The following is a 25976-nucleotide window of genomic DNA, read 5'->3' on the forward strand; positions in this document are numbered from 1 at the left end:
TTTTTTTTTTAGTTTGTGTATGGACACGTTTTTTTATGTGGTGCTGAGTATTGAAAGAACCCAGTGCCTCACATGTGCCAGGCAAGCGCTCTTCCACTGAGCCACAACCCCAGCCCCAGTAAATGCAGTTTTTAACCAGGGTGTCCCTATGTTGCTCAGCCTTCCGTAGTGGCTGGGGTTACAGGTGCACACACCTGTTTCCCATGTCTCCTTTTTTGGGGGGTGGCAGGGTTAGTGGTACTGGGGATTGAATTCAAGTGCATTATTGCTGAGCCACATCCCCAGTCCTTTTTTTTTTTTTCTTCTTTTTTTCAGAGAAGGTCTCACTAAATTGCTGACGGTGGCCTCAAACTTGGATACCCCTGCCTCAGCCTCCTGAGTCACTGGGATTACAGGCATGCACCACTGTACCCATGCGTTATCCATTATTTTAAAGATAAGTATATGGATAGAAAAAGGGGTAAAGCATGATATAGACCACAGCACTGTAATCTCAGGCCAGTGTACTCCTAAACCTTCTCGAGTTGCTGGTTTTATTCAGAGTAGAGCTCACTTTGCTATCTGCTCACTCAGGGTATTCCACCAAAGTTCTGAAAACTGCCTCATTTCTGCATTCTTTATATCCTTCCAAAGAAAAAGGGTCTCTGGGGCCCAGGATGTTGCTCAGTGGATTGCCAAGCATGCACAAGGCCCCAAGATGATCCCCAGCACTGCAACAGAAAGAGATAAAGAAAAAAGATCTTTGAATATTAATTCAAGGAACATTCATTTGCCTATCCTGTGTTTTGCTCCAAGGACAAATATTAAAGCAAAACCAGCCATTGCTTTTAGAGATCTCAAAAGGACACCTAATTATAATGGTGGTGGAGAGGGGATAGGCCTCAGAGCCAAGTGCAGCCTTCTGATCCCAGTCACACATGTTGAGTAATTACTTATTATATAAGCCTTAACTGAAATTCTGTCAAGTGTTGTTTTCTTACTTTTGGGTCAGTAAGAACCTCTGAATCTAAGAGGTGTTTTCTGTTACCACTTAGGGGATTTTAAATAATAACAAAGTTTTATGAAAAAGATGCTAGCCAGTATTTAAAGGTATTGCAGCAAATTTATTCTTTCAGAGCAAAAGACTAGAAACTGCTTTTCTCAATTGCCAACTCTGATCAAGGGAAAATTTTGTCTTCAACAATCCATATATCTCTATCCTCATATGCATTTCATCCTTACATAAACACTGGCCAAGTACCAAGTACAGGCAGCAAATATTAAAGTACTGCCACACATGAAGTAGAAACATGTACACCACATTCTACTATGCGTATTAATAAATATTCTTTATTTTAAATTTTGCACATCGCGCTTTAACATTACATCCAAACATTTCGCAAGTGGATGTCTACTTTGTAAAACCATATATTCAGCTCATTGTCATTTCTGTACAGAAGTATAAGTACAACATTACTTTTTGCCACTAAGTTGCTTTAGTAAGTCTCACAGGAAGAGAAACATTTAATGAAAAGAGATGGCTTAAATCATATGGCAGGCCTGCGCAGCCACAAAACTAAGGACACAAGCCTGAAGAAAGAACAAACTAATGAAGTTACCTCCACCGTCTCCCAAAACAAGAAAGAATCACATTGATTTAAGATAAAATTTTGCCATAAGTCACTAAATTAAGTTTTTTTGAAAGAGAAGGCGCAGTAGTCATCTTGAGTGTTTCATTGAAAGACAGATCTATTTTATTTATTTAATTTGCTCCAGCCGTTGTCAACCAGCCACTACAAATGGGCCTCTTGTGGTCATTTAAGCGGCAGTATTTGTTAAATTTCTCCTTCAGATGCTGTCGGTATTGTTCTCTATTGCTGTAGAAAGACTGATTATTAGCCATAAATGACTGTATTTCGTCTTGTGAGATAAAGATTTCCTCATCTGAAGTACATTCAGACTCATCCTGCAAATTAAAGCAGTAGTTAAGATCATGACTTTAAGAATGCAAAATGCTATGCTGACAGACTAGAAGGACAGCTAAAAATTAAAGCTTTTCAGTTTCAGTTCAGTCACACTAAGTCTTTAGTTGGAGTGTTTAATAAGCATCATATCCTTCTGTCTTAGAAAGTAATAAGTGAGAATAAAATCTATTTAGAATAAAACCTAAATTCTATTTGGTTTGAAACCCCAAATCTACAATTTATCCTAGATGCCTCTGAGTCCATCAGAGTATCACCATAGGTATCTGCCTTTGAAAAAAATGATTAATTAGAGATGGCTGCAACAACTAGTTAAGCAAATCTGAACCAAACTTGCCATGCATGTGGGACCCCCTCACCGCCTCCACCCCCATCACTTATGGATCTGGTATAATTAAAATATCAGGAGTTGATGTCAATTATAAAGAGTTTTCCAAGCTCAGTTCTGCTTTTATATCACATGACACCTAAAGGAAGTAAACTAGAATGCAAGCTCTAGTTCAGATTCTATATTTTCTTTTCTGATCTCGAAGGGTAGCTACTAAAAATTACCACTCAGGTGGAATTTGCTTATAGAACACTTTACGGAGGCAGTTTCCTAGATTAAATGTTACCTCTATCCTGTTCTCCTCCCAAGTAGTCTCTCATAACTTTGAGATGAAGAAGAAAGTGTGCTCTACAGCAGTTATGTAAAACACCAATGGGAGAAATAGTCACAAAATAATGGAATATTACCCTACATTTTTTAAAAAGTGTCTCTCTATGCCCCACCTGAAACCCTGAAATACTATCCCCTTATCCACAATAAGGCATAATGTACTACTTACAAGGAGTTCAACTAAGCTCTTGGCACCTTTTCCGGAATCAGGACCAAACAACATTTCTGTGGGTTCTGCAAACTGTGGTACATTTTTCCTATGCTCAAACCAAGGCAGTGGCTGCCCACCCTTTTCAGCACTGCAACAGCTTTCAGGATGTGCATCTTTGGTCTTGTCGCGGTGAAACACTGTGTGCACGGTATTTCCTGAGGTCTCTCGATTACCTGGATCTGTAATACAGCTTCCAAGCTTTTGGATCTGAAACCACAACAAAAGATTTCCCAAGTAAAAAGGCAGAGAATAGAGGCTAGGGTTGTGGCTCAGTGGTAGAGTACTTGCCTAGCACACGTGAGGCTCTGGGTTCGATCCTCAGAACCACATTAAAAAAAAAAAAAAAAATGAAATAAAGATATTATGTCCACCTACAACTCAAAAAATCGAACCCAGGACCTCGCATGTGCTAGACAAGCACTCTACTGCTGAGCTACAACCCCAGCCCCGGTGTTAAATCTTTAGAAGGAAAACTCAATAACAGCAACAGCTGCCAATTACTAAATACAACATATCTTAGATGCTATGCTAATCTGCCATATAATCTCATTTCCTCTTCATAGACCCTAGAATGATAGAAAATAGAAACTATTACCCAATTTTACAAATTAGAAAAAACTAAACAAATTTCTCAAGACTACATAGCTAATAAGTGAAAAAGTATTATGAAGAGAATGAACTAGATTTATAATTTGTAGACTTGTGGACAAATACCCTCATCCCCCGCTTGGCCCATAACCCTTTCATACACACACAGACAACCACAAGATGAGCAACCAATGGAAGTGCATGAAATACTCATTCTTAAAAAAAAAATACAATTCTATACTCAGCCATAAAGAAAAATGAAATTATGGCATTTGTCAGTAAATGGAAGGAATTGAAGATTATCATGCTAAGTGAAATAAGCCAATCCCCCAAACCAAAGGCTGAATGTTCTCTCTGATAATATGGATGCTAACACACAATAAGGAGGGGAGTAGAGAAGAACAGAAGTTCTTTGGATTAGACAAAAAGGAATAAAGGGAAGGGAAGTGGGAGGGGAATAGGAAAAAGCAAAATGAATCAGACATATGTGAAAACACCACCAGTGAAACTCCATATCATGTACAACCACAAGAATGGGAAGTTATACTCCATATATGTATAACATGTCAAAATACATTCTACTGTCATATATAACTAAAAAAAAAAAAAATTTAAAAATTTTTAAAAGCAACAAAAACAAAACAAATCCTAGCAGCTAAGGTGTACATTTACTTCAAGGAAAACAGATCGTTCAACAGCAAAGGTTTAAAATTGCAATTTATGACACTTACATGTTCATCACATTTCAACAACTTGCTTTTCTTTTTCTTCTTTTTATTTTTTCCTTTTGTGTTGTTCTCTTCAGAATTTGCCCAACATTCAACGCAACTATCACCATCATCTTCTTTGTCTTCACAGTGATGAACACAGGAGTCATCACCTGCAAAAATCAATAATCTTATTTATGTTCTTAAGTCAGCCATGTAGAAATAATTGGGAAGATTAATCTGAACCTACCATGTTCATCATGATTACAAATGCCTTCAGTGCAGGCAACATCTGAACCCTCCCGGGAACCTGTTTCACTCCCCTCCATGCTAGATGAATATCCACAATCACTACCATTACAGTGTGGAGATATGCCTGAGAAAAAAATGAGAGTTAAAATTAATATACCAGGATTTATATTAGGACAAGGAAAGAACCAACTGGGAGCCACAGAAGATCTTCAAAGTTGGTGGTATATTGAAAATGAGTGAATAAATGAAAATGTGATTAGGGATTTACAGCTTTGTGCTTGTGTCAAACAATAACAAATTAAAGAACAAAGAGAAAAGAAATATTAAGCATCTGAATAAAGTATACGCTTTCAGCAAGAATATAAAGCAATTTTTTTCTTGTTGTTTTAAATTTTGAGACAGGTCTTATTAAGTTGCTTAGGGCCTCTCTAAACTGCTGAGGCAGGGGCTGGGGATGAGGCAGGGCTCAAGCGGTAGCGCGCTCGCCTGGCATGCGTGCAGCCCGGGTTCGATCCTCAGCACCACATACAAACAAAGATGTTGTGTCCGCCGAGAACTAAAAAATAAATATTAAAAATTCTCTCTCTCTCTCTCCCTCCCTCTCTCACTCTATCTTAAAAAAATAAAAAAATTAAAAAAAAAAAATAAACTGCTGAGGCTAGCCTCGAACTTGCAATCCTCCTACCTCAGCCTCCTGAGCACCTGGGATTATAGGCATGCACCACTATCCATGGCTATAAAGCAATTTTTAAATTCTGGATTCCAAAATCTCTAAAAAGTTCTTATATTTAGGGTCGGGGTTGTAGCTCAGTGGTAGGAAGCTAGCCTAGCGCATGTAAGGCACTGGGTTCCATCCTCAACACCACATAAAAATAAATAAAGGTACTGTGTCCATCTATAATTTAAAAATATTTCTTTTAAAAAATTCTTACATTTAAAAATATTTTTTGGTGGTATTAGGGGTTGAACCCAGGAGTGCTCTATACTGAGCTACATCCCTAGTCCTTTTTATTTTTATTTTGAAATAGGTCTTGCTAAGTTGCCCAGGCTGTTCTTGAACTTGTGATCCTCCTGCCTAGGCCTCCCAAGTAGGTGAGAGTACAAGCATGTGCAACACCACATCCAGCAAACTCTTATATTTAAAAGAAAGAACAAACTCGGTAGATTTTTTCTTGGGGCGGGGGGAGAAGGGGGCACTACCAGGATTGAATCAAGGTTGAATCAAGGGGCACTCAGCCATTGAGCCACACCCCTAGCCCCTTTTTTTTTGTATTTTATTTTGAGACAGGATCTCACTGAGTTGTTTAGGGCCTCAGTAAATTGCCTAGGCTGGCCTTGAATTTTCGATCCTCCTGCTTCAGCCTCGTGAGTCACCAGGATTACAGACATGTGCCACTGTGCCCAGCAAGAGTTAAATTTTAAAAATAAATTATTTACTTACCTTTTTTTATTTTAGGGGACCCCAAAAGATTGCCACTGCTAGGACAGGTACATGATGTATTTTCGTTGGTAACAATTACTTCTACACAACTATTACCATCTTCAGTGCTGCCACAGGCTTTGCAGCTATTTTCTATGAAGTCTGCTTCCTTTAAGTATGAACATTAAGAGACGGTAAAAAGATTAATCTCCATAATGGCTACATTTCAATTTCTTTTACTAATTAGGAGTTACAAAGTTACCAATTGAAAATATTCTTCTCATGAAAAATAATCAAGCCACTTCAAGACAGTAAACTATCAGAGAATAAGTTAAGAGTTAATAGTACCAAGCAAATTTAGGATAGCAGCTATCTCAAAATGTGGTCTACTGACCTGAGGGCGGTTCCCTAGGTCAAAACTATTTTTATTATTAATACTTAGATACTATTTGCATTTTCACTATATTAACACTTATACTGACATATTAACACTTATACTTTTGGTGTCAGTACACCAAAGCAGTGGTGTACTAAAAAGTACACTAAAAGTCATCATATTCTTCACTTGTCATGTACTTGCAGCAAAAATAAATAAAAGATATTTCATTTATGGTTTTTTTTTTCTCCCCCCATCACTGGGGATTGAGCCCAGGACCTACCACATGCTAGGCAAGGACCCAACCACTAAGCTAAATCCCAAAGTCATTTTTTAAATTCTGAGACAGGATCTCACTAAGTTGCTAAGATAGGCCTTGAATTTTTAATCCTCATGCATCAACCTTCTGAGTAGCTGGGGTTACAGGCATGTGCCACTACACCACCTTATGAATGTCTTTGATGAAGCAGTAAAAATATTCATTTTATTAGATATCAACTATGAACAGAGGTCTTTTATACACTCTACATGACCGATGAAAAGTATGCTTAAAGCACTTACGTTGCATACCAAAGTACAATGGCTACCTCAAGGAAAGATATTTGTGCAACTGAGCTGCAAGCTAAACTAGTTGCTTCTTTCCTGGAACCTCAGTTTCACTTGAAAGAATGACTGAGAGAACTATGGTTATTCAGACTTGGATATTTAGCAGGTATTTCCTTGAAAATGAATGAAGTCTGTTACTTCAAGGAAAACAATGAAGGGTCTATTATTGTCAATGATAAATTTTAGCCTTTGAAATAATTGTCAGACATTTAAAAATCTGCATATAATGTTGTAAACTTGAAGCTTCCTAATACAAAGATTTCTCTTTTTGTGTGTGTGTGTGTGGTGGGGGGTGTGGGGAGGAGTACTGGTGATTGAACTCAGGAGCACTCGACCATTGAGACTCAGCCCTACTTTGTATTTTATTTAGAATCCGAGTTGCTTAGCGCCTTGCTTTTGCTGAAGCTGGTTTTGTACTCGCAATCCTCCTGTCTCAGCCTCCTGAGCCACTGGGATTACAGGTCTATTTTTCTCTTTTGAGATGGGGTCTTAGCATGTTTCCTATAGGATAGTCTCAAATTTGTGGGCTCCCATGATCTCAATTCAGCCTCCAAGCAGCTAAGGCTACAGATGTGCACCCCACACAGCTCTACTACTTAAACACTTATCTAATGAGGTAAGTAGTGATTTTTAATATATGTGATTATCCAACATTATGTAATGAAATGTCAGTATCTGGATGGTCTGTATAACTCAATGAACCAGTATCTTTCAAATGAATTCCAATGCACATTACATGCATGAGTAAAAGACCTATTCAAAGTGTAACACAGTCCAAAAGATTTTAATTTAACAGATTATGAAGGCTGGGGATGTAACTCAGTGGTAAAGGACTTGCTGAGCATGCACAAGGTTCAATACCTAGAACCACACAAAAAAATAAAAGAATATGTTTTAAAGGGCATTTATAAAATGTCCAATCCACATTACAACTAATCTTTCAGAAACGAATACTTCTTGAGTTGAAGTATCAAAGAATATATTCAACTATATGAAAAAGCTATAGTAAAATAATCCTCCTATTTCCTATCATACACATATGTCTGTGTGAGACCAGACTTGATTCACATTCTTCCAACCAGGCTAACAACACAAACCAAGTGAATGCAGAGGCAGATAAAACAACTTAACTGATCCTTCTAAAGATATTTGCATTAAAGATATTTGAAGATATTTGCAAAAATATAAGAATATTCTTTTTCCCCCCCAAATAGCTATTAAAAAAAAAAAGTCAATTGATTAACATATAATGAGCTTATGGTTTTTTGTTGTACTAGGGATTGAACCCAGGGGCACTCTACCACCGGGCTACATTCCCAGCATCTTTTTCAAATTTTTAATTTAATTACAGACAATGACTTAATAAGTTGCCCAGGCTGGCCTCAAACTTGTGGCCCTCCTGCCTCAGTCTCCCTAGTCACTGGGATTAGAGGCAAGTGCTACTACCCTAGCAAGGATTATGGTTTTTAAATTAATAAATAACTTAAAATTTCTGTTTTACTTTCTAATTCAGTAAGTATTATTAAGTATTTTTTAAAAAGCTCTTTGAGTAACTTAATTTTTAAGACTATAAAGGGATCTTGTGACCAAAAAGTTGAGAACTGCTCTAGATCATACACAGAGCTAACATTCCACATTTTGACTTTGATCTAACAGCACAGTAAAGTCAGGTAAAGAGATAACTATTCAACATTGTATAAAACAAATGCAACACATTAAAAATTTGGCTTACACAGAAAAGCCAACACACCATCTGCAGGAGCTCACATCTGGAAAAGCACAGTAAAAAATGTCCAAATCTAGCCAGGGATGGTGGCGTACATCTGTAATCCCTGTGAGTTGGGAGGCTGAGGCAGGAGGATCACAAGTTCGAAGCCAGCCTCAGCAATTTATCAATACCCTGTCTCAAAATAAAAAATACAAAGGACTGGGGACATAGTCAGTGGTAAAGTGCTCCTGGATTCAATGCCCAGTATTAAAAAATTTAAAAATGCCCAAATCTAGCAAAAAAAACAATACTTCTATCCAAAGCAATATCTATACACATATGAATTGGTACTAAAGAATACTACCTTCTCTGGGCTTACTTCCTTTTCATCTGCTGTTTGTAAAGGAGTAGGAATATCACATACACACTTATTTTTTCGTCTATTCTTCCGTTTTTGGCGTTTCTTTTCTTGCTTGAGTTCTCTTACTCGTTCCTCTTCTGAAAATTCCTCACAGAGTTGTTCCAAGCGGCTAATACCCTGTACTTTTTCCACAGTCATCTATTATAAAAATAATTTGAGAGTAAATATTGATCATAACTTCATTTTTCCATGGGAATTCCCATTTGTTAAATTTCAATATCACACACATACAAATAATATTTCATGCTGCAATTTTACCAGTTTCCATAAAGAATTTTAAACTTTAGTACCATTGTTTTTCCCTTTTGCAGTGGTAGGGATCAAACCCAGGGCCTTGGCCTTGTTTTAATATTTTAAATAATGACAGTCTTAAAAAACCATTCAGAAAGTCAATGTACGACTAATCCCTCTTGGGAAGTTATACTTAACATAAACTCCTATTCCAAACCAGCAATCTCTTACTTTTAAATTTCAGAATTTCAATGATATAGAATGAATAATAGTTCATTTCTTTACACAAAGAGTATTTAACCTAATTAGATGATCTAATCTCTTAAGACACCAAACATTCAGAGACAAAAAGAACTAAAAATCTGTTGCACGAAAATTAGTATGAATCTCAAACTCTCCAGAACAGGGTGCTTCAAAGTTCATGGGCTTGTGGAATTGTTTCCATCCATTCTCAAAAGGAACTAGTGAGCCAGTTAAAACGCTACAACTATGCTTTGGCATATACAAATTATTTGCTAGCCAAATACGTATGTTGTATGAAAAAAAACATTACCAAACACAAGTACTAAATTCAAGAGTAGCATTATAAAAAGCCTTCAGTATGCTTCCAAAAATATTTATTTTGTGTGTGGTACTGGAGATCAAACCCAGGGCCTTGTGCATGCCAGGCAAACAGTCCACCAGTGAACTATATGAACTATACCTTCAGTCCCTAAAAGTTGCATCATGGCATGCATATTCCATTTATTTCAAACAACTGGACATCAGACAAACTGGAACTCATTAAAGGTTTCTAATTTTGTTGCTTACTATTTGTTGTTCTTAACTTTTCATTAGTTATTTTTCATAGTAGCATCTTTTTAATCAGCCACTTCAGTTTCTAACTCTAAGAAAGTCCAAAAACCAAGGCTGGTGAAATAACTGGATTAAAAAAATAAAGAAAAATCTACAAACTTCTAAATTGCAGTTCCCTAGGGCCCCTCTCTATTCAACGCCAAGAAACTTCAGAAGTGGATCAAAGCTCTGAGGCACAAGTGATTTAAGATTAATTAAGATTCAATTAATTAATTAAGATTCAATCCAGTAACTTGACTGAGCACTCTTGGACATGGAAGCAGCCTACTATTCCTTTATTTTATTTAATTGGTACAAGGGATTAAACCCAGGAGCTCTTAACCACTGAGCCACATCCCAGGCCTTTTTAATATTTTATTTAGCAACAGGGTCTCACTAAGTTGCTTAGGGCTGCATTAAATTGCTGAAGCTGGGCTTTTTTTTTTTTAATATTAATTTTTTAGTTGTAGTTGGACACAATATACTTATTTATTTTTATGTGGTACTGAGGATCGAACCCAGGGCCTCCCCACATGCGAGGCGAGCACTCTACCGCTGAGCCACAACCTCAGCCACTGAGGCTGATTTTAAACTTGCAGTTTTCCTGTCTCAGCCTCATAAGTTGCTGGGATTATAGGAAGGCACACCTGGCAGTCTACTGTTTTTACCTCAAAGCTTTTGCGTAAAGCATCAACACCAAGATAGAAAAGCATCTGCCATGTCTGTTCTTCTGCCCGTAATTTTTGCCAGATTCGATGCAATCTTTCATAAAGATGAATTCCCAAGCAAGTTAGAACTTCTTCTTGAGCTATATCTATTGTCTTAGCGTGCCTTTCTCTTCGCCTATAAAGGAGAATAAATCACACATTAATTCCTAACACCCTTAACTAAAATAATAAGAGATGAATAACACATCTTCAAGTTTAGATTTAAACAAAATCTACCAAATAACAAGACAGTTACATGTTTAAATTCAATATAAACATAAATACACAAGCACGCAAGAATGTAACCAACAAGAAATATATATACAAGTAGAACACAATCATAATATTGCTAAAAATAGTAATTCAGGAACTGGCTCTAAAGAGATGAGTTTTAGGGCACAGAGAAGTCATGTGAGTGTCTACTTCACAGTAGACATGACAGTTCCTTTCACGTTCCAATTGTAGTAAAAATGCCTATTTGTTGTTTGGTTGGTTAGTTGGTTTTGTAGAATAGAGAAAGGCAATGCCAAGGTGATTTAATCAAGGGCAAAAAAAAAAAAAAAAACCCCTCTAGGCTAGTCTCAATAGAGTGTTCACAGTACTACAGTGATAAAAGAGGTCTCTGAATTCTAAAATGCCTAGTTGAAAGTAGGCACTCAAATGAGGTTTCCTAGACCACAGATATAAACCACACAAAGGATTTGATTTATGCTATGAACAAGTTCTTCTGATTTTATTTTCACAACAAAGTCAGATATGACATGTTAGAACCTAACATATAAGAACCTTATATAATTTAACAATAATATAAAGTACACAGTTCATGAATTACATTCAATAAAGCATTTCTTAACCCCCTGCTGAAAAGATCTTACTTCTATGCAAACACCATAGTGAATAAAACCTAAACAAGTGAATAAAATCTAAACATGATAATGCATGAAGAAAAAAATCCTTCTAATCATTTTCAAGTGAAAATGATAATTTATAATAATGATAGCCAAAAGAAGCGGGGGGGGGGGGGGGCTGCCTCCCTTCCCTTCAAGCAAGGAGCAGAGGACTAAACCACACACCACAGTTTTTCCATATTTTCACTCAATCAATTAAGAAAGCACAATCAATATAGGCATACTTCATACATATATGTACTGAGGCAGAAGATGAGGGAAATAAACTTAGTAATAAAATGAAGCAAAGCGCTAGATAACCCATTCTAGCAAACTACATACTCATACCCTCCTGCGAACTCTGGCTCGGCACGACCCAAAAGATGAGCAATGAAGTCTGTTTCACAGCAAACATGTATGTGTCGCTCATGTGGACAGCACCGCAAGCCTTCATAAAGTGCAGCACAGTAGCCCTTTTCTTTGCTGCAATCAAGCTCACCAATAAGGATATTGTATGCGCGAAGGACTTTATTTTTGCAATCAGTGCAAAACCTGTTGAAAATAAAAACCTCGAAATTAAGAATTGGCTATGTAATTATTTCATGCAGCATATAACAGTATACTAGATGATGGCACTCCCCTCCCAGATATAAAAAAGCCTCCATACACACATTAAAAACATACACACGGCTGAGCACACTGGCACATGCCTGTAGTCCCAACTACCCAGGAGGCTAAGCAGGAAGATCGTTTGAGTCCAGGAATTCTAGGCCAGCCTGGGCAACATAGCAAGATCCCATCCCAAAAACCAAACAAACAAAACAAAACAAAAACATATACATGTAAGATAAACACAAATTTGGGATTACATGAATATAGCTAGATTGTCATTTGGAAGTGATTTTTTTTTAAAGTAAAGAAGCACATCGCCTAAAAGAATGAGGCAGATATTTACTTATTATTTCATAAAATACATGCCCAAAATGTATTAGTTACCAAGGGCTAGCATATCTCTCTTTCAAGGGCTATTTGTACAGATCAGAAATAAAACAACAGAGGCAACAAACCAATGACTCTTAGCCAAGTTCTCTCTTCTTCCCATCTCTTAAAATAATTAGTTATCTTCTGCCAATAAACTTTGATATAAATTTTTATTACAACATTTAAGCACATCACTAGTTAAGCATTTGGAGGTGAGGCTAGGGATGGAGAGAAGAATGACAAAGTGTTACAGGCATTTCAAATATTACTTATAATTTCCAAAATGTCAAATTATTTCTTCCAAAAATGTATATATCTCCATACACAGACATAATATAGAGAACATATACACAGAAACGTGTTTAAACTTAAGTGTATATAATGTGTCAAAAGTACAGAAGAATTATGTCAATTTAGAGGAGAAAGAATGTTTTCACATTTATCAATCAGAAATAAAACAATAGAGCCTGGTTTCTTCATCTTTGAATTCCTGAAACAAGTAAGAACTTGGTTTAATTAAAAAAAAAAAAAGAAATCAGGTTCACAATATTACTAACTGGGTCTCTAAGAACAGCTGTGATAGAACTAGGAAATTTTGATCTTTTTGACTTAAATTCATCTTCCAAGTGAACTCAACAACTCCCATGACTTTAGCCAACATGTCTATAATGACTCATGACACTATAGCTGTGTTCAAGTCTCTGTTCTTGCCTGAAGGCCAAACCCATATTGAAAATAGTGAGACAGCAGAGATAGGAAATACCGTTCTGTGTTCTCTCTTGATCCCTCTTAAAAGTCAACCAGTCTAGAAAAACCTCAGTTAATTCTAAATTCTCCCCCAAGTCCGCCAATTAAGGGTGGAGTCAATTAACATTCATTCTGTCTTTTCTACATCTCTTGTAAGTCCCTTCTTTTCGATTCCCTCAGCCCTGGTTTTAAAAGTTGAACAAGAAGAAAGAAAACAATAAAATAAAAATAAAAAGCTTAACTGGCTTCCTTGATTCCACTCTTCCTGGTGCTAATGCATTTCTCACACCAAAATAATATTTCTAAATATTATTTTGTTGTTTATTAAAGTGTTGTTTCTCCGTTTGAAAATGAATTATCCGTTTTGCTCTGAATTCCTATTATTTCTGTTTTGTTCTTTTCTTTTGTGGGAAGGGTGTAGGTAATGGGGGTTGAACCCAGAGGTATTTACCACTGAGCTACATCCCCAGTCCTTTTCAATTTTTATTTTGAGACAGGGTCTTTACTAAGTTGCTGAGGCTGGGAACTTGTGATCCTCTTGCCTCACCCTACTGAATTGATGGGATTAGAGGCATGTGCCACATGCCCAGGATTTTTTAAGAAGGAAACAGGGTTTTGTTACATTGCCCAGGCTGTCGCCAAACACCTGAACTCAAAGTGATCCTTCTGCCTCAGCCTCCTGAGTAGCGAGGAATAGCTAAGAGTACAGGTACACACTACCTTGCCAGTCTGCTATTATTTCTGATTTATGCTTCTTACTACAGTATTTAGTCTTATAATTGCCACACATTACTTTGGTGCATATGTCTTTCTGACCTGACAGTGGATAACTGTGCTTCTTTAAATGTATACAGGTTAAATTAGAGCCCCCCCCTGGATAAACAGAGGCAATAATGCTGACAAGCAACATTAAATCATTTTATTTACCTAACACTTTAAAAATGAATATAGGTGCAGTGGCACACACCTATAATACCAGTGATAGAGGCAGGAGGATTGCAAGTTCAAGGCCAGTCTTAGCATATTACATAGGGCAATGATTTCTTGTATATGACACCAAAAGCAGAGGTAATTGACACAAGACAATAGGGATTTCCTCAAACTTTAAAACTTTTGCACAGCTGGGAGTGGTGGCAGGCATATGGTCAGTAATCCAAGCTACTCCTAAATGCTAAAGAAAGAGTATTGCAAGTTTCAGGTCAGCCTGGGCAACTTAAAGAAACCCTGTCTCAAAAATAAAAAGGGCTGGGAATATAGCTCAGTGGTAGTGTTTTTGCACAGCATGCACAAGGCCCTGGATTCAATCCCCAGTGCCACAAATAATAAATAAAGGTTAGGAATATAGCTTATTGTTAGGAATATAGCTTATTGGCAGAGTAATTGCCTAACATGCAGGAATTCCTGGGTTCAATCCCCAAAACCACTTCAACAACAAAAAAAGACTTTTGAAAGGAACCAATCAGCAGTGTGAAAAGACAACCACGGAATGGGAGAAATATTTGCAAACCATATATTGGATAAGGGGTTAATATATAACTCTCACAATTCAGTAAAAACAACAAAAATCAAATAACCTGATAAATCATAATGGCAGAGCACTGCTCTAGCAACCCTATAGTACTAGAAGTCCTAGTTTTGGGGTTTAATCCTCAGCAATGAGGGGGGAAAAAAAAGATAAATGAACTGAACAGACATTTCTCCAAAGATGATATACAAATGGTCAACCACAATTAGAAAAGACCTCATACCTATTAGAATGGGTTCTATTAAAAAACAAAAAATAACAAGTGTTGGCAAGGATGTTGAGAAATTAGAATCTCTGCACAATATTGGTGGGAATACAAAATGGTAGAGCACCATGGAAACCACTATGGAGGTTCCTCAAAAATAAAACTACCCTATGATCCAGCAATCCCACTCCTGGGCATAAGAAATATATGCAGCAGTATTCACAATAGAGATTTGGATCCTATCTCAAAGTTTTAAAAAAAAGGGCTGGAGATATGGCTCAGTGGTTAAGCATCCCTGGGTTCAATCCCAGGTACCAACAACAAAACACAACAACAACAAAATTTGTTAGGAGGGTAAATTTATGCTTTTTGTTCTTTTATAAAGAAAGAAAAGGAAATTTTTCCTTTCGGTGAGGAAAAATGAACACAGAAAAAATAATACTTCTACATTTTTCAGGTTAGAAATGGTAACTTTAGTCAAGTAAACAAATAGAATAAAACTTGAAATATTTCTCCCCTATCTTATTGCCTTAAATCCTCAGAATAGTTTAATAGGTTTGATTATACAACTATAATTAAGTATGCAGCAAGTGTTTATCCAACATCAAAAGGCCCTGGGTTTATATGGGACTTGGGGCATAGTTCAGTGGTAGAGTGAGTGCTTAGCATGCATGAGGCCCTGGGTTTAATCCCTCACACACACACATCCCGCCCCCCCCCCCCAAAAAAAAAAGAAAGAAAAAAATTATGGAAGCAGAAATGAAAGTGATTTTTCCCATATGCAAAAGAAATATTGCCCATGAATTTTAAAACTTTTAAAGCAGAGGGTTCAGTTTCCTAACACCTCATTTCTAATGATGTACTATCATAATACTTAACTAGCTAAATGGTGTTGTTAAATCTTTATTATAAAGCTCTAAAAAAAAGTACATACTGCCAACAAAGTATATTAGACATTCTGAAATGTCTAAATGATGATGGTGATGATTATATCTGATTATACCTCAAAAACTCAAACTGTACCTGAAACAGGAACTAGAAATAGGAATGATAAAGATCTGCAAATCCAGCATGCAAGCGTTCACTGATAATTCTTCCTACATTGTCAGATACCATTCCAAGTAAACCTTACTATGTATCATCTATCCTGACAAATTCAACTTAATCCTATAATAAATTCTATAAGATTAATACCATAATTTTTATCTTAAGGAAGAAAAAAAAAAACAGGCAAAGAAAAATAACTTGTAGAAAGTTAAAATGGATAGAACTCAGAATCAAATCAATCTCCCTTACTCTCTTACCATACTTTCTCTCCATCCTGAAGATATTTATAAAATAGACTCTACTTTCTTATGAATATAAAACACTGCCCCAAAATACAGGAAACTCTAAAACATTAGTTCTGAATAGTAACTTATCACAACCCACCAAAAAGCTATCTTTTGGGTAAACCAAATCATATATAAAGAGGAAGGATGTATGTTTTATGTCTCTATATAGTTTCCCCCAGCTCCAAATAATTGACGTATGCTTTACTCTTTGGAATATAACCAAAGAAAAAAGCAAATAAACAAGGAAGTTTGTAACTGAAAAAAGAAATGAACTTTAGTATGTAGGTTAAGTCATTAGCTCATTGCCATATCAAACACCAATCTTGATAACACCAGTTGTTAAAAGCATTTACCTATGTTTTTTAGAAGTAGCCCCAAAGTAATTGTGTGTATCTGTCCCAAAGTCAAAGAACACATAACCACAAACCCAACATGTGACAAATTCATAACAGTAGAACTCCCCCCAAGAATGCCACCTCTAGATGGCTCCCTTACCAGTTTCCTTTCCTACTGCACTCTCCCTCCCTACGAATTTCCAAATGTTAATGACACTTAGAAAATTCCTTTGTAAAAGTAGTATTCTAAAAAGAAAAATCTGAAGTTACTTTTATAGTACATGAAGCACATGAATTCCAACTCTACTTAAAGGTCTTGGCAAACAATTATAGGAGAAATACTTCAAAATATTACAAAGTAAAAAGTACTAACTTAACTTTAATTTTGAAAATGCCATCATAAAATGATTTTATCATAAAAACAAGTGATTAAGTATACTTTGATTCAGTCAATCTGTGTTTCTTGAAAGGCTGGTCCAGAACAAATAGATAAAAAGTATAAAAAAGGAGACACTGGGTCAAACAAGGCTAACACTAAAGTCATCTCATAAAAGAACTGCCTACCCTAACAATAAGCTCCGCCTACTGCTAGGTATTAAAGGGAAGGCTGGAGTGCTATCATACAAAGGAGGGCAGTGACAGGCCACTCTTGATGACTGACAGCTAAGGCACCTTCCACACTATATCACAAGGACCTTTAGACTTACCTGTGTTTTCGCAGATATGTTTCTAGTGTTTCTAAAAGACAACTAGAGTCAATTAAAACTACTTCATCCCTGCATTCTTGGGACATTAGTTCCCATACATCCATCCAACAACCTCTGCAGAAAGAACAAACATATTAGTGAAAAGGAAGAATACATAAGGGTAAAACGTTAAAAAAGGCAGAATAAAGGATTGCTTGATTTTACCTGGCTGTTCCCTGGAAAGGTCCATAATGGAAAATGATCCTACACTTGCTGTCCTTCCTGTGGTCTTCACTACTTCTCTTATCTGTACTTAACTTCTCTGAACTGACACTGCTACTGCTCCCTTCACTGTAGTACAGTATAGTACAAAGCTTAGTGACACTGAGATAATCTGAAGGAATAATTTCTACAGTCTTAAAAGCATGAACTCATTAATATATTTAAGTATTAGTAGGGTACATTTACAAATTTGTATAATGATTACATACTTAATCATATTAAAATGTTATTTAAATATGTGCTCACATCTTTATATAAAAACTTGAGCTTGACTATAGTTTACCTAATATAAGTTAACAACAATATTTACAGTCATCAAGATAGCAGTTGGTTTATAAACTTAAGCATTTTATGAGCAAATATACTTGGTATGTTCTAAAGATGAAAGGGCTGAAAAAATTATATTTTTACCTATAAACATGGATCAACCTTCCACAAATTGAAAATTCTAATAAGTTTTAATCTACTTAATGTGATTGAATTTTTTTAAAAAAGCTAGTCCATGGCAACAAAACTTGTATCTACTTTCATATTTACAATTAGAGAGAAAGTCATAGATTAATTTTATTATAGTAAATAAGCTTTACACTTATTAAAATAAAGATGGTATACTAAGATGAATACTTTACATAGTCTAAATTAGTACTATATGATAATTATTTTAAAATCGACTTAAAACTTCCCCTCCCCCTCCCCCACTGGTTTCAATGTAGTATTTGGTCATGAACTTTGCTTTGTCACATGTGTGCATTCCAAGAGAAATGGACGTCTTATATTCCACTTAAGGAGAATCGATTTTTCTTGAACAACTAGCAGCTCTTCTGCAGGACTTGTTACAGTCCTATTTCTCAACCCCCAGCCTAAATCAGAAGCACATTCAGCACATCTGACCAGACCACCTTGGAATGCTCTAGAAATTCATTGCCTAGATACTTATGATAGAAAAACCTCTGAATATGTATTTACTTAAAATACTTTATATAGCTAAATAGGTATTTCTCAACCCCCAGCCCAACTAAGTTCACACAAATAATTCAGCTCCCTACTCCCTCACAAGGGCTCAGGCCAAGGTTCAACAAAAACCTCAACTCCTGCTCTACTTTCTATGTTAAATCCTTCTACTCACAGCCCTAATATTTCCTCTTTTTCTAATTATGTTTTCGTGACCCACAGCTCAAATCAGGAAATTAGCCATAATCTCTCTATTGTGTCCTATGAATTCAATTCTTCAAGATCAAACTTTCAAGCCAGGCATAGTGGCACATGCCAGGAATCCCAGCAACTCAAAAGACTGAGAGCAGGAGAATCATGAGTTCAAAGCCAGCCTCATCAAGTTAGTGAGGCCCTAAGCAACTTAGTGAGACCCTATCTCAAAATAAAAAGGGTGAGGATATGGCTCATTGGTTAAGCAACCCTGGATTCAATCCCCTGTAAAAAAAATAAATAAATAAAATAAAACTTTTAGAAAAAGTAGTCTTCTTTCTACTTTGTTCTATTCTTATCTTTTCCATTCACAGCTTAATCCATCACAAGCTCACAGTGTATTCACTTTTCCACCTACACCAATATAGACTCTGCTTTCACTCAACCACTGCTCTTCTTATCAGTTCCCAAATCCAGTGTCTACTTTGGGGCCCTCAATGAATCATTTCAGCACAGCTGACCAGACCACCCTGGAATGCTCTACCATTTAGCTACATCCTCAATACCTTCACTTTTAAATTAATTTATTTATTTAATTTTGAGACAGGGCCTTCCTAAATTTCTGGGACTGGCCTTGAACTTGACATCCTCCTGCCTCAGTCTCCCCTCGTGCCTCAGCCTCCCAAGTGGCCAGGATGTACATAGATATGTACCAACCCACCTGGCTCTGGCCACTCTTTCTCTAGTTTCTTTACTAGCTTCTTCTTTTCTACCATTAAATCAAATTCCCTGATATTCTTTTCTCTTAACCTACTCTTTCTCCAGGTGATTTTACATATCATTCTCTAAGATAATCCTCAGCTACAGACATACAAGAACTCTGGACTAAACCTTTCTTTAAGATCTCAAACTTACTCCCAGATAGACAATAACCTGGTTACTTGCATGGATATGAGAACACTCTCAGAAAAGATGACATAGATTGTTGCCATTTATTACGCTAAAACCTAATGAGTCATATTATACTTTCCCTGGAGAAAGCATTAAAAAAATCAGGGAGGTATAACGATGAAAATACATAAAATGATGGTGACCAACCAAAGTAGAGAGGGTGATTTGATTAAAGAGACTATACTCACTCAATGGCCTGGTATCCACATAGCATGTTAGAATAACTAAAAAACTACCTGAGTGGAGAGATTTTGCTTAAGATCAATTAATTCTATTCAACTGATTCCATACTTAGCAAACAACTTTCAAAAACATCTGACTTCCCATATATTGAGGATATAGCTAGAGGGGGATATGAATTCTGTGGAGGTTTTTTGTTTATAAGCTAAAATATAGGAAAACAGCTATATGTCAATTAAATAAAAGATTAACTGACAAAGCAAAGTCACTGGAGAACAAAAGAGTAGATGAAATCCAAAGCAAAACTGGAAAGACTGGTCTTTAAAGGAAGGCAGCAATGAGTACAGATGTATAAGATATGGGGTACCTGTTGCTTTTTAGTTCCTCAATGAAGAATATGCATAAAGGGGCTAAAGTGTAGCTCAACAGTACAGCACTTGCCTAGCATGTGTAAAGCCTAAGGTTCAAAAACCAATATAATATGCATTTAAAAAAAAAAGAAGCAGAAAGCAGGCTTTTTACTATCCTATACTACTCTGTTCCTTCAGTCAAAAGATCACTCTCTACATGAGAAAACGTTGACAAAATTCTGCATTTAGAAAATCAGAAATTCTCTAAAGATATTGATAAATATGTAAAAGAACAAGTATCCTTAGGAACTACTTTAGGCTATATAAAGCTTTGCTGCTTTTAGCATATTCCCATGTTTAGATAACATGCAATGTGTAGTCCTTATATGGATACTGATTCAAACAAACCAAAGCAAAAAGACACTTAACAATACTAAGGGAACTCTTGAGTACTGACTGCATAATGTTAATTCTATGGGTATTATAATGGCATTGTGATTATAAAAGAAAATGTCCATGTATTTGGAAATGCACATAGTAAGAGCCGAGTACCATGATGCCTTGAACTTCCTTTAAAATACATCAGCAAAGGAAAAGGTATATAAATGAAACAAATGTAGAGTTTGGCAACTATTAAATCTGGGTAAAGGTACAAGGGTTGGGGAGTCTTTGTACAGTCTCTACTTATACTGGGGAAACTGAGGTGGGAGGACCACTTGAACATATAGAGTGTAAGAACAACCTACACTACACAGAGAGCCCATGTTTCAAAAAAGAAAAAAAATATATGGTACTACTTGTATAGTCTTCTCTTCTGAATTTTTGATGGATTTCATGATAAAAATTTTAAAACTTTTCATTTCCAAGTATAGAGAGAAAAAAAAAAAACCTAATACAGATCAGGAAGAGGAAGGAGGGGAGAAAAGTTACTGAGGAGTAAAATTAATCAAATTATGTCATATGCATGTACAAATGTGGCATAACAAATCCCACTATTATAATGCATCAATTAAAAAAAAAACTCCTAATATACTATATAAACATTACCATCACCTGACCATCCAGGTCTTTATATTAGAGAGGAAAATGTCTATACAGTAGTACCAATGATACTGAGATATTAAAAACTTAACTTCAAAAACTAACTCAGAATTAGAATTTTATATCATCCCATTCTCTCCAAAACAAAAAGTTACTTCTTAGAAACTCCCTTCAAATTCTGTGTCTCCTCCTTAACAATCCCACCCCAAAGAATTTAGTGAGAGACAACTGTGCTAATATGCCTGGAGATAGGGGGTGAAAGCACCATTGGATGAGGTAGCATCCAACACCATGAAAAAAAGTGCACATCAGTTACATAGATATATACTGCCATAACTGTCGTATGTGCCATAACAAGGCACATTTTTAAATTCTTGACACATTTATTAGGGAGATATAAAAACAAGATAGGAAAAATAATTTATACATTATGACTGTTGATCAAAGAATGATACCACTATGTTGAGAATCTTAATATTAGTTACAGAAAATCCCTCAAAAATCTCAATCTCGTTCTCCTAAAATATATTTAATGTAAGGAAAAAAATTTTAAAAATCAAAACTACAGAGACACTATATGGTTTCAATGCAGAAAGACCTACAGAACCAGAGGACATACTTATTTTGACAAATATTAGAGTGTAACCAATTAATGAATTGAAACTAGCAAGGTATTTACTCTTTCTACTAAATATAATCTACATTTATAATATTAACAATGATGAAGCACTTTGGTATTTAATTCCACTTACCCCAAAGGTTTTGGTTTGTGCGTATCTAAGGAGTGCAACTGACATCTCTTGTTCTTCTTACTTTTTGGAATAGCATCTATCATGTCATTTAGTTTGGACCTAATGAAAAATAAATGTTTAAAGGTTAATAGTCATTTTTCTTTCAAATTTTAGAAATCTCTACTTACTTCCGTTTCATAATAAGGGCAATGTGAGAGATACTTTCACTTACTCTGAAAATTTCTCATCAAACATATGCTAGTCCAAAAAGAGTCTGTACACTCATTTTCCCCTTTCCATTCCCAGCCAGTCAAAATGTTGAAATAAACCTGCTCTATTCAATGCTTCCCCCAGACTATACCTGTTTTACTTATCTAGCAATGTGCTTGGCACTCCAATATTTTATTACTGCTACAACATGACTCTCAGCTATCTTCCTCTGTCCAAATGTTGTCTAAATACATAACCTAAATGAAGATCCATCAACAAAAATTTTATGCAAATACAGAATGTATCTCTAATGTAATTTACAGAATGCCAGGTAACGCTATTGTGTATACCCTACCTCCAACTTGTCAACTAACTTTTAAACCTATCTAGAATTCTAATACTCCCCCTATCCTTGTCTAACCCACCCACCTCTAGTTTATCAACTGCAAATAGCTGGCCTCCTAAATGGTCTACCACCTTTTGCCTTTTACATTCTAGGTTTCACTTAGCAAGCCAGTGATCCTTTTCAAACATAAAATCAGATTATGTTGTTCATCTGTTCAAAAACTCTCCAAAGCTTCTTTGGAGAAGAAATACCCACCACCATCTTCAAACAGGAAAACCTTAGGGTTTGGCCTTCAGACCTCTTTTCTCACTAATGACCCACTATTATAGCTCTATACCATCTCTCTGTATGTGGATATCCAATTGTATTTCACACTTAACAAATCCAAAAGTGAGCTCTCATCAAACTGTTCCTTGCAGACTTGCCCATCTCAGTAAGGGACACAGTCAGTCAGTCCTTACATGCCCAAAGGTCTCTTCCAATTAATCTATCTTAAATCCTGCTGACTATTTCCTCAAAATACTGCCAGGATCCTACCATTTCTCACAATCTCCATTATTACTACTGTAGCCCAAGTCACCCATCATCTTTCTCATGAATTATTAAATAGCCACCATTTCTCTACTTCTACTCCTACCTTTGTACCATACCCCGACATATACACTGTATTCTCAATAAGGAGGTCACAGCAGGCCAAACTTCAAGTCAGACTACGTTGTTCATCTGTTCAAAACCTTCCAAGGCTTTCCACCTCACTAAAAGTAAAAAGACCTTAGGATGATCTACAAGGTACTACATGATAGGACCTTTTATTATTCTTCTGATCTCATCTTTTATTTTACTGTTCGTTTCATTCGACTGGTTGCTGCCACAGTGGCTTCTTTGCTGTTCCTCAGACATGACAAGAAAACTCCAACCTCTAAACCTTTTTATTTGCTGTTCCTTCACTTCCTTCCCCTAGATATCTATATGGTTCCCTCACTTCCTTCATTCAAGTCCATACTCAATGCATTTTAGCAGAAGGGCCTTCCCTAACCACCTTTCATAATAATTCTACATACTCATTCTCTATCCCTCTCTACTGGTTCTACTACGTAACTTATAAATTGCAAATTATATGTTTATTGTATCCCTCTCTTAATTTCTGCCCCAACCAAATTTAGGAAAAAAGCTACCATCACTGTTAACAAATTGTTTAGAAGTTAACAAAATCATTTCTCTTAATTTATTATACTTACCCATGTACATAAAATAATGTATAAAGCTTCTTTGCATCAGTCATGCAGCTTCGAGTTACAGATAGGACTCCCTTGGGTCCTACTGTCAGGGGTTCAAGGGCAGGATTTCCAGACTCTACAAGCTGGGAAAAGAGGCGCTCCACACTGCGACGACAACCAACACATGGGACAAGCTGAGAAAGTGCACTCAAGACTTCACGTGATGTTACAACCATGGCAATACTTAGATCTTGTTGCTTAAGCATACTGTGTCGCTAAGAAAAAGAAAAAAAGTAAAGTGAAAAATCCTTAAGACATAAAATGTACTGTTTCACCACTACTGGGGTTCCTATCCTTGTACAGTAAGTACAACCTGCCAAGGGCTTACCACTTTTATCTACAACTGAGTTAGAAAGGCAAAGTGATCAGCCTTGTCTGTGCTGCACAGAATTTGCTCCACAAACCACTCTGCTCTAGAATCCAGAGTGAAAAGAACTGAACTCAATCTACAGTATAAAAACGGTAGTATACAAACTTCTAAAATACCATTGAGCAAGTATGCCAAGGTTAAGGAGTATGCACCCTGACATAACAAAAAGAAGCCCTGCATCTGCTGCATCTGGAAATTGAGGACTTGTTCAGTGAATATTAAAAATAATAATAAGAAGAAGAAGGTGACAATGCAGCTTTACCATATCTTCTCTTCAACTTTAAACAACACACTATGTTTAGCTATAGGAGTCAAATTAGCATGGTGATCATGAAGAGCAGCAATTCACAACCTGGAGGTATAGACACATGTGTTATGAATTAGTGGGAGAGAACAGGACCATCTTACTTATGAGGGAGCCTGCAGTAATATGCTGGTGCATACGAATATTATCTGATGATTATGACAAGGTAGAAAAACGATTAAAAACCACAGCTGTTCAGAAATGGGCAAAACGCTAGTAAATAACTTCTACCAAATGGAGTGAAGAGCTACTCTACAATAACACTTTCAGATTTACCAAAAATAGATGGAGGGGTAAGACAATTAACAAAAAGCACTTTCTCACATTTACCTTTAACTTTTCATTTAAAATTTTCTCTAAAGGTAGAAATCGAGTTCTGAAGTAAACTAACAAGTAATCTTCCATTATCTTAATTATATGTTATATATTTAAATGCATTTATAAAATATCATATTTCCTAAGAATAAAAATCAGAAAGCTCATTATAATAGGATTATTTTTTGAACTTGAACAAAATAATCATACTGAAGAAACCCTACAAATTCTTTTTTTGTGTGTGTGCAGTGCTGGAGATTGAACCCAGGCCCTCATACATCCTAGGCAAGCTCTCCACCACTGACCTATATCCCCAGCCCCCAACAAGTTCTTGATGAAAAGCTGTGTACCCTATCTTTAAAAACCAGGAAAAGCTGGGCACAGTGCCACACACCTGTAATCCCAGCAGCTGAGGAGGCTGAGGCAGGAGGATCACCAGCCTCAGCAAGAGGGAGGCACTAAGCAACTAAGTGAGACCTTATCTCTAAATAGTGGTCTAGTGCCCCTGAGTTTTAAAAAAAAAAAAAAAAAAAAAAAAACAGGAAAGAAGGCCAGGTGAAGCAGAACCTTACAGACATGTAAAATGTTAGCACCACAGTGTCTCTTTCACATGACAGGCACATATATCAGTTATGTAAACATATTCACCACAGCAATTAAACTTAGTTTAATTTTATTTATTACAGCTAAATTCTAAATGATTCTTTAAATACACACACTACTGAAAACATCGATTTTAAAAACTATTACCTGAATGAACTGCTTTAGTTGTGCACCATTATTCTGATGCCCATCGAGATTTAACACATTGTCAGGAAACTCCATCACCATCTTAAAATGCAAAAAGAACAGGAATCAAATATTTTATTCTCTTCAAACACATTATACAGCCTTTTTTATAAACTCCTAGACAGAAATAAGACCTCAAAATCCCATCCCACACAAAGAGGTTTTTTAAAAAATCTAAATATACTACCAGCTTGGTGGCACATGCCTGTAATTCTAGCAACTGGGAGAATAAGGCAGGAGGATCACAAATTCAAGGTCGGCCTCAGCAACTTAGCAAGACCCTATCTCAAAACAAAATTTTAAAAAG

The 25976-nt window shown here is 36.2% G+C and overlaps 1 protein-coding gene across 5 annotated transcripts in view; it reads right to left on the reverse strand.

Annotated features, from left to right (window-relative positions):
* Positions 1-1309: 1309 nt before the first annotated feature.
* Ggnbp2 (gametogenetin binding protein 2) overlaps positions 1310-25976 on the reverse strand; it is a 34338-nt gene continuing 9671 nt past the window's right edge. For 2 of the 5 annotated variants that reach the window (XM_046423185.2, XM_046423186.2), the window contains exons 3-15: positions 25631-25711; positions 23853-24106; positions 22080-22178; positions 17606-17731; positions 17402-17515; positions 11910-12119; positions 10642-10816; positions 8852-9046; positions 5819-5966; positions 4376-4501; positions 4150-4298; positions 2789-3037; positions 1310-1945 (exon numbers count right to left, since the gene is read on the reverse strand). In XM_046423185.2, coding sequence (XP_046279141.1) covers positions 1742-1945; positions 2789-3037; positions 4150-4298; positions 4376-4501; positions 5819-5966; positions 8852-9046; positions 10642-10816; positions 11910-12119; positions 17402-17515; positions 17606-17731; positions 22080-22178; positions 23853-24106; positions 25631-25711 — 2130 coding nt within the window. In that variant the 3' untranslated portion in view covers positions 1310-1741. The remainder of the gene's footprint in view (positions 1946-2788; positions 3038-4149; positions 4299-4375; positions 4502-5818; positions 5967-8851; positions 9047-10641; positions 10817-11909; positions 12120-17401; positions 17516-17605; positions 17732-22079; positions 22179-23852; positions 24107-25630; positions 25712-25976) is intronic. The other 3 variants (XM_046423187.2, XM_046423190.2, XM_046423189.2) reach the window with 3 other exon arrangements.

This window comes from Marmota monax, unplaced genomic scaffold (assembly GCF_021218885.2).
Source record: "Marmota monax isolate L192 unplaced genomic scaffold, Marmota_monax_Labrador192_F-V1.1 WCK01_AAM20220418_F8-fsc00171, whole genome shotgun sequence".
NCBI classification, from domain to species: domain Eukaryota; kingdom Metazoa; phylum Chordata; class Mammalia; order Rodentia; family Sciuridae; genus Marmota; species Marmota monax.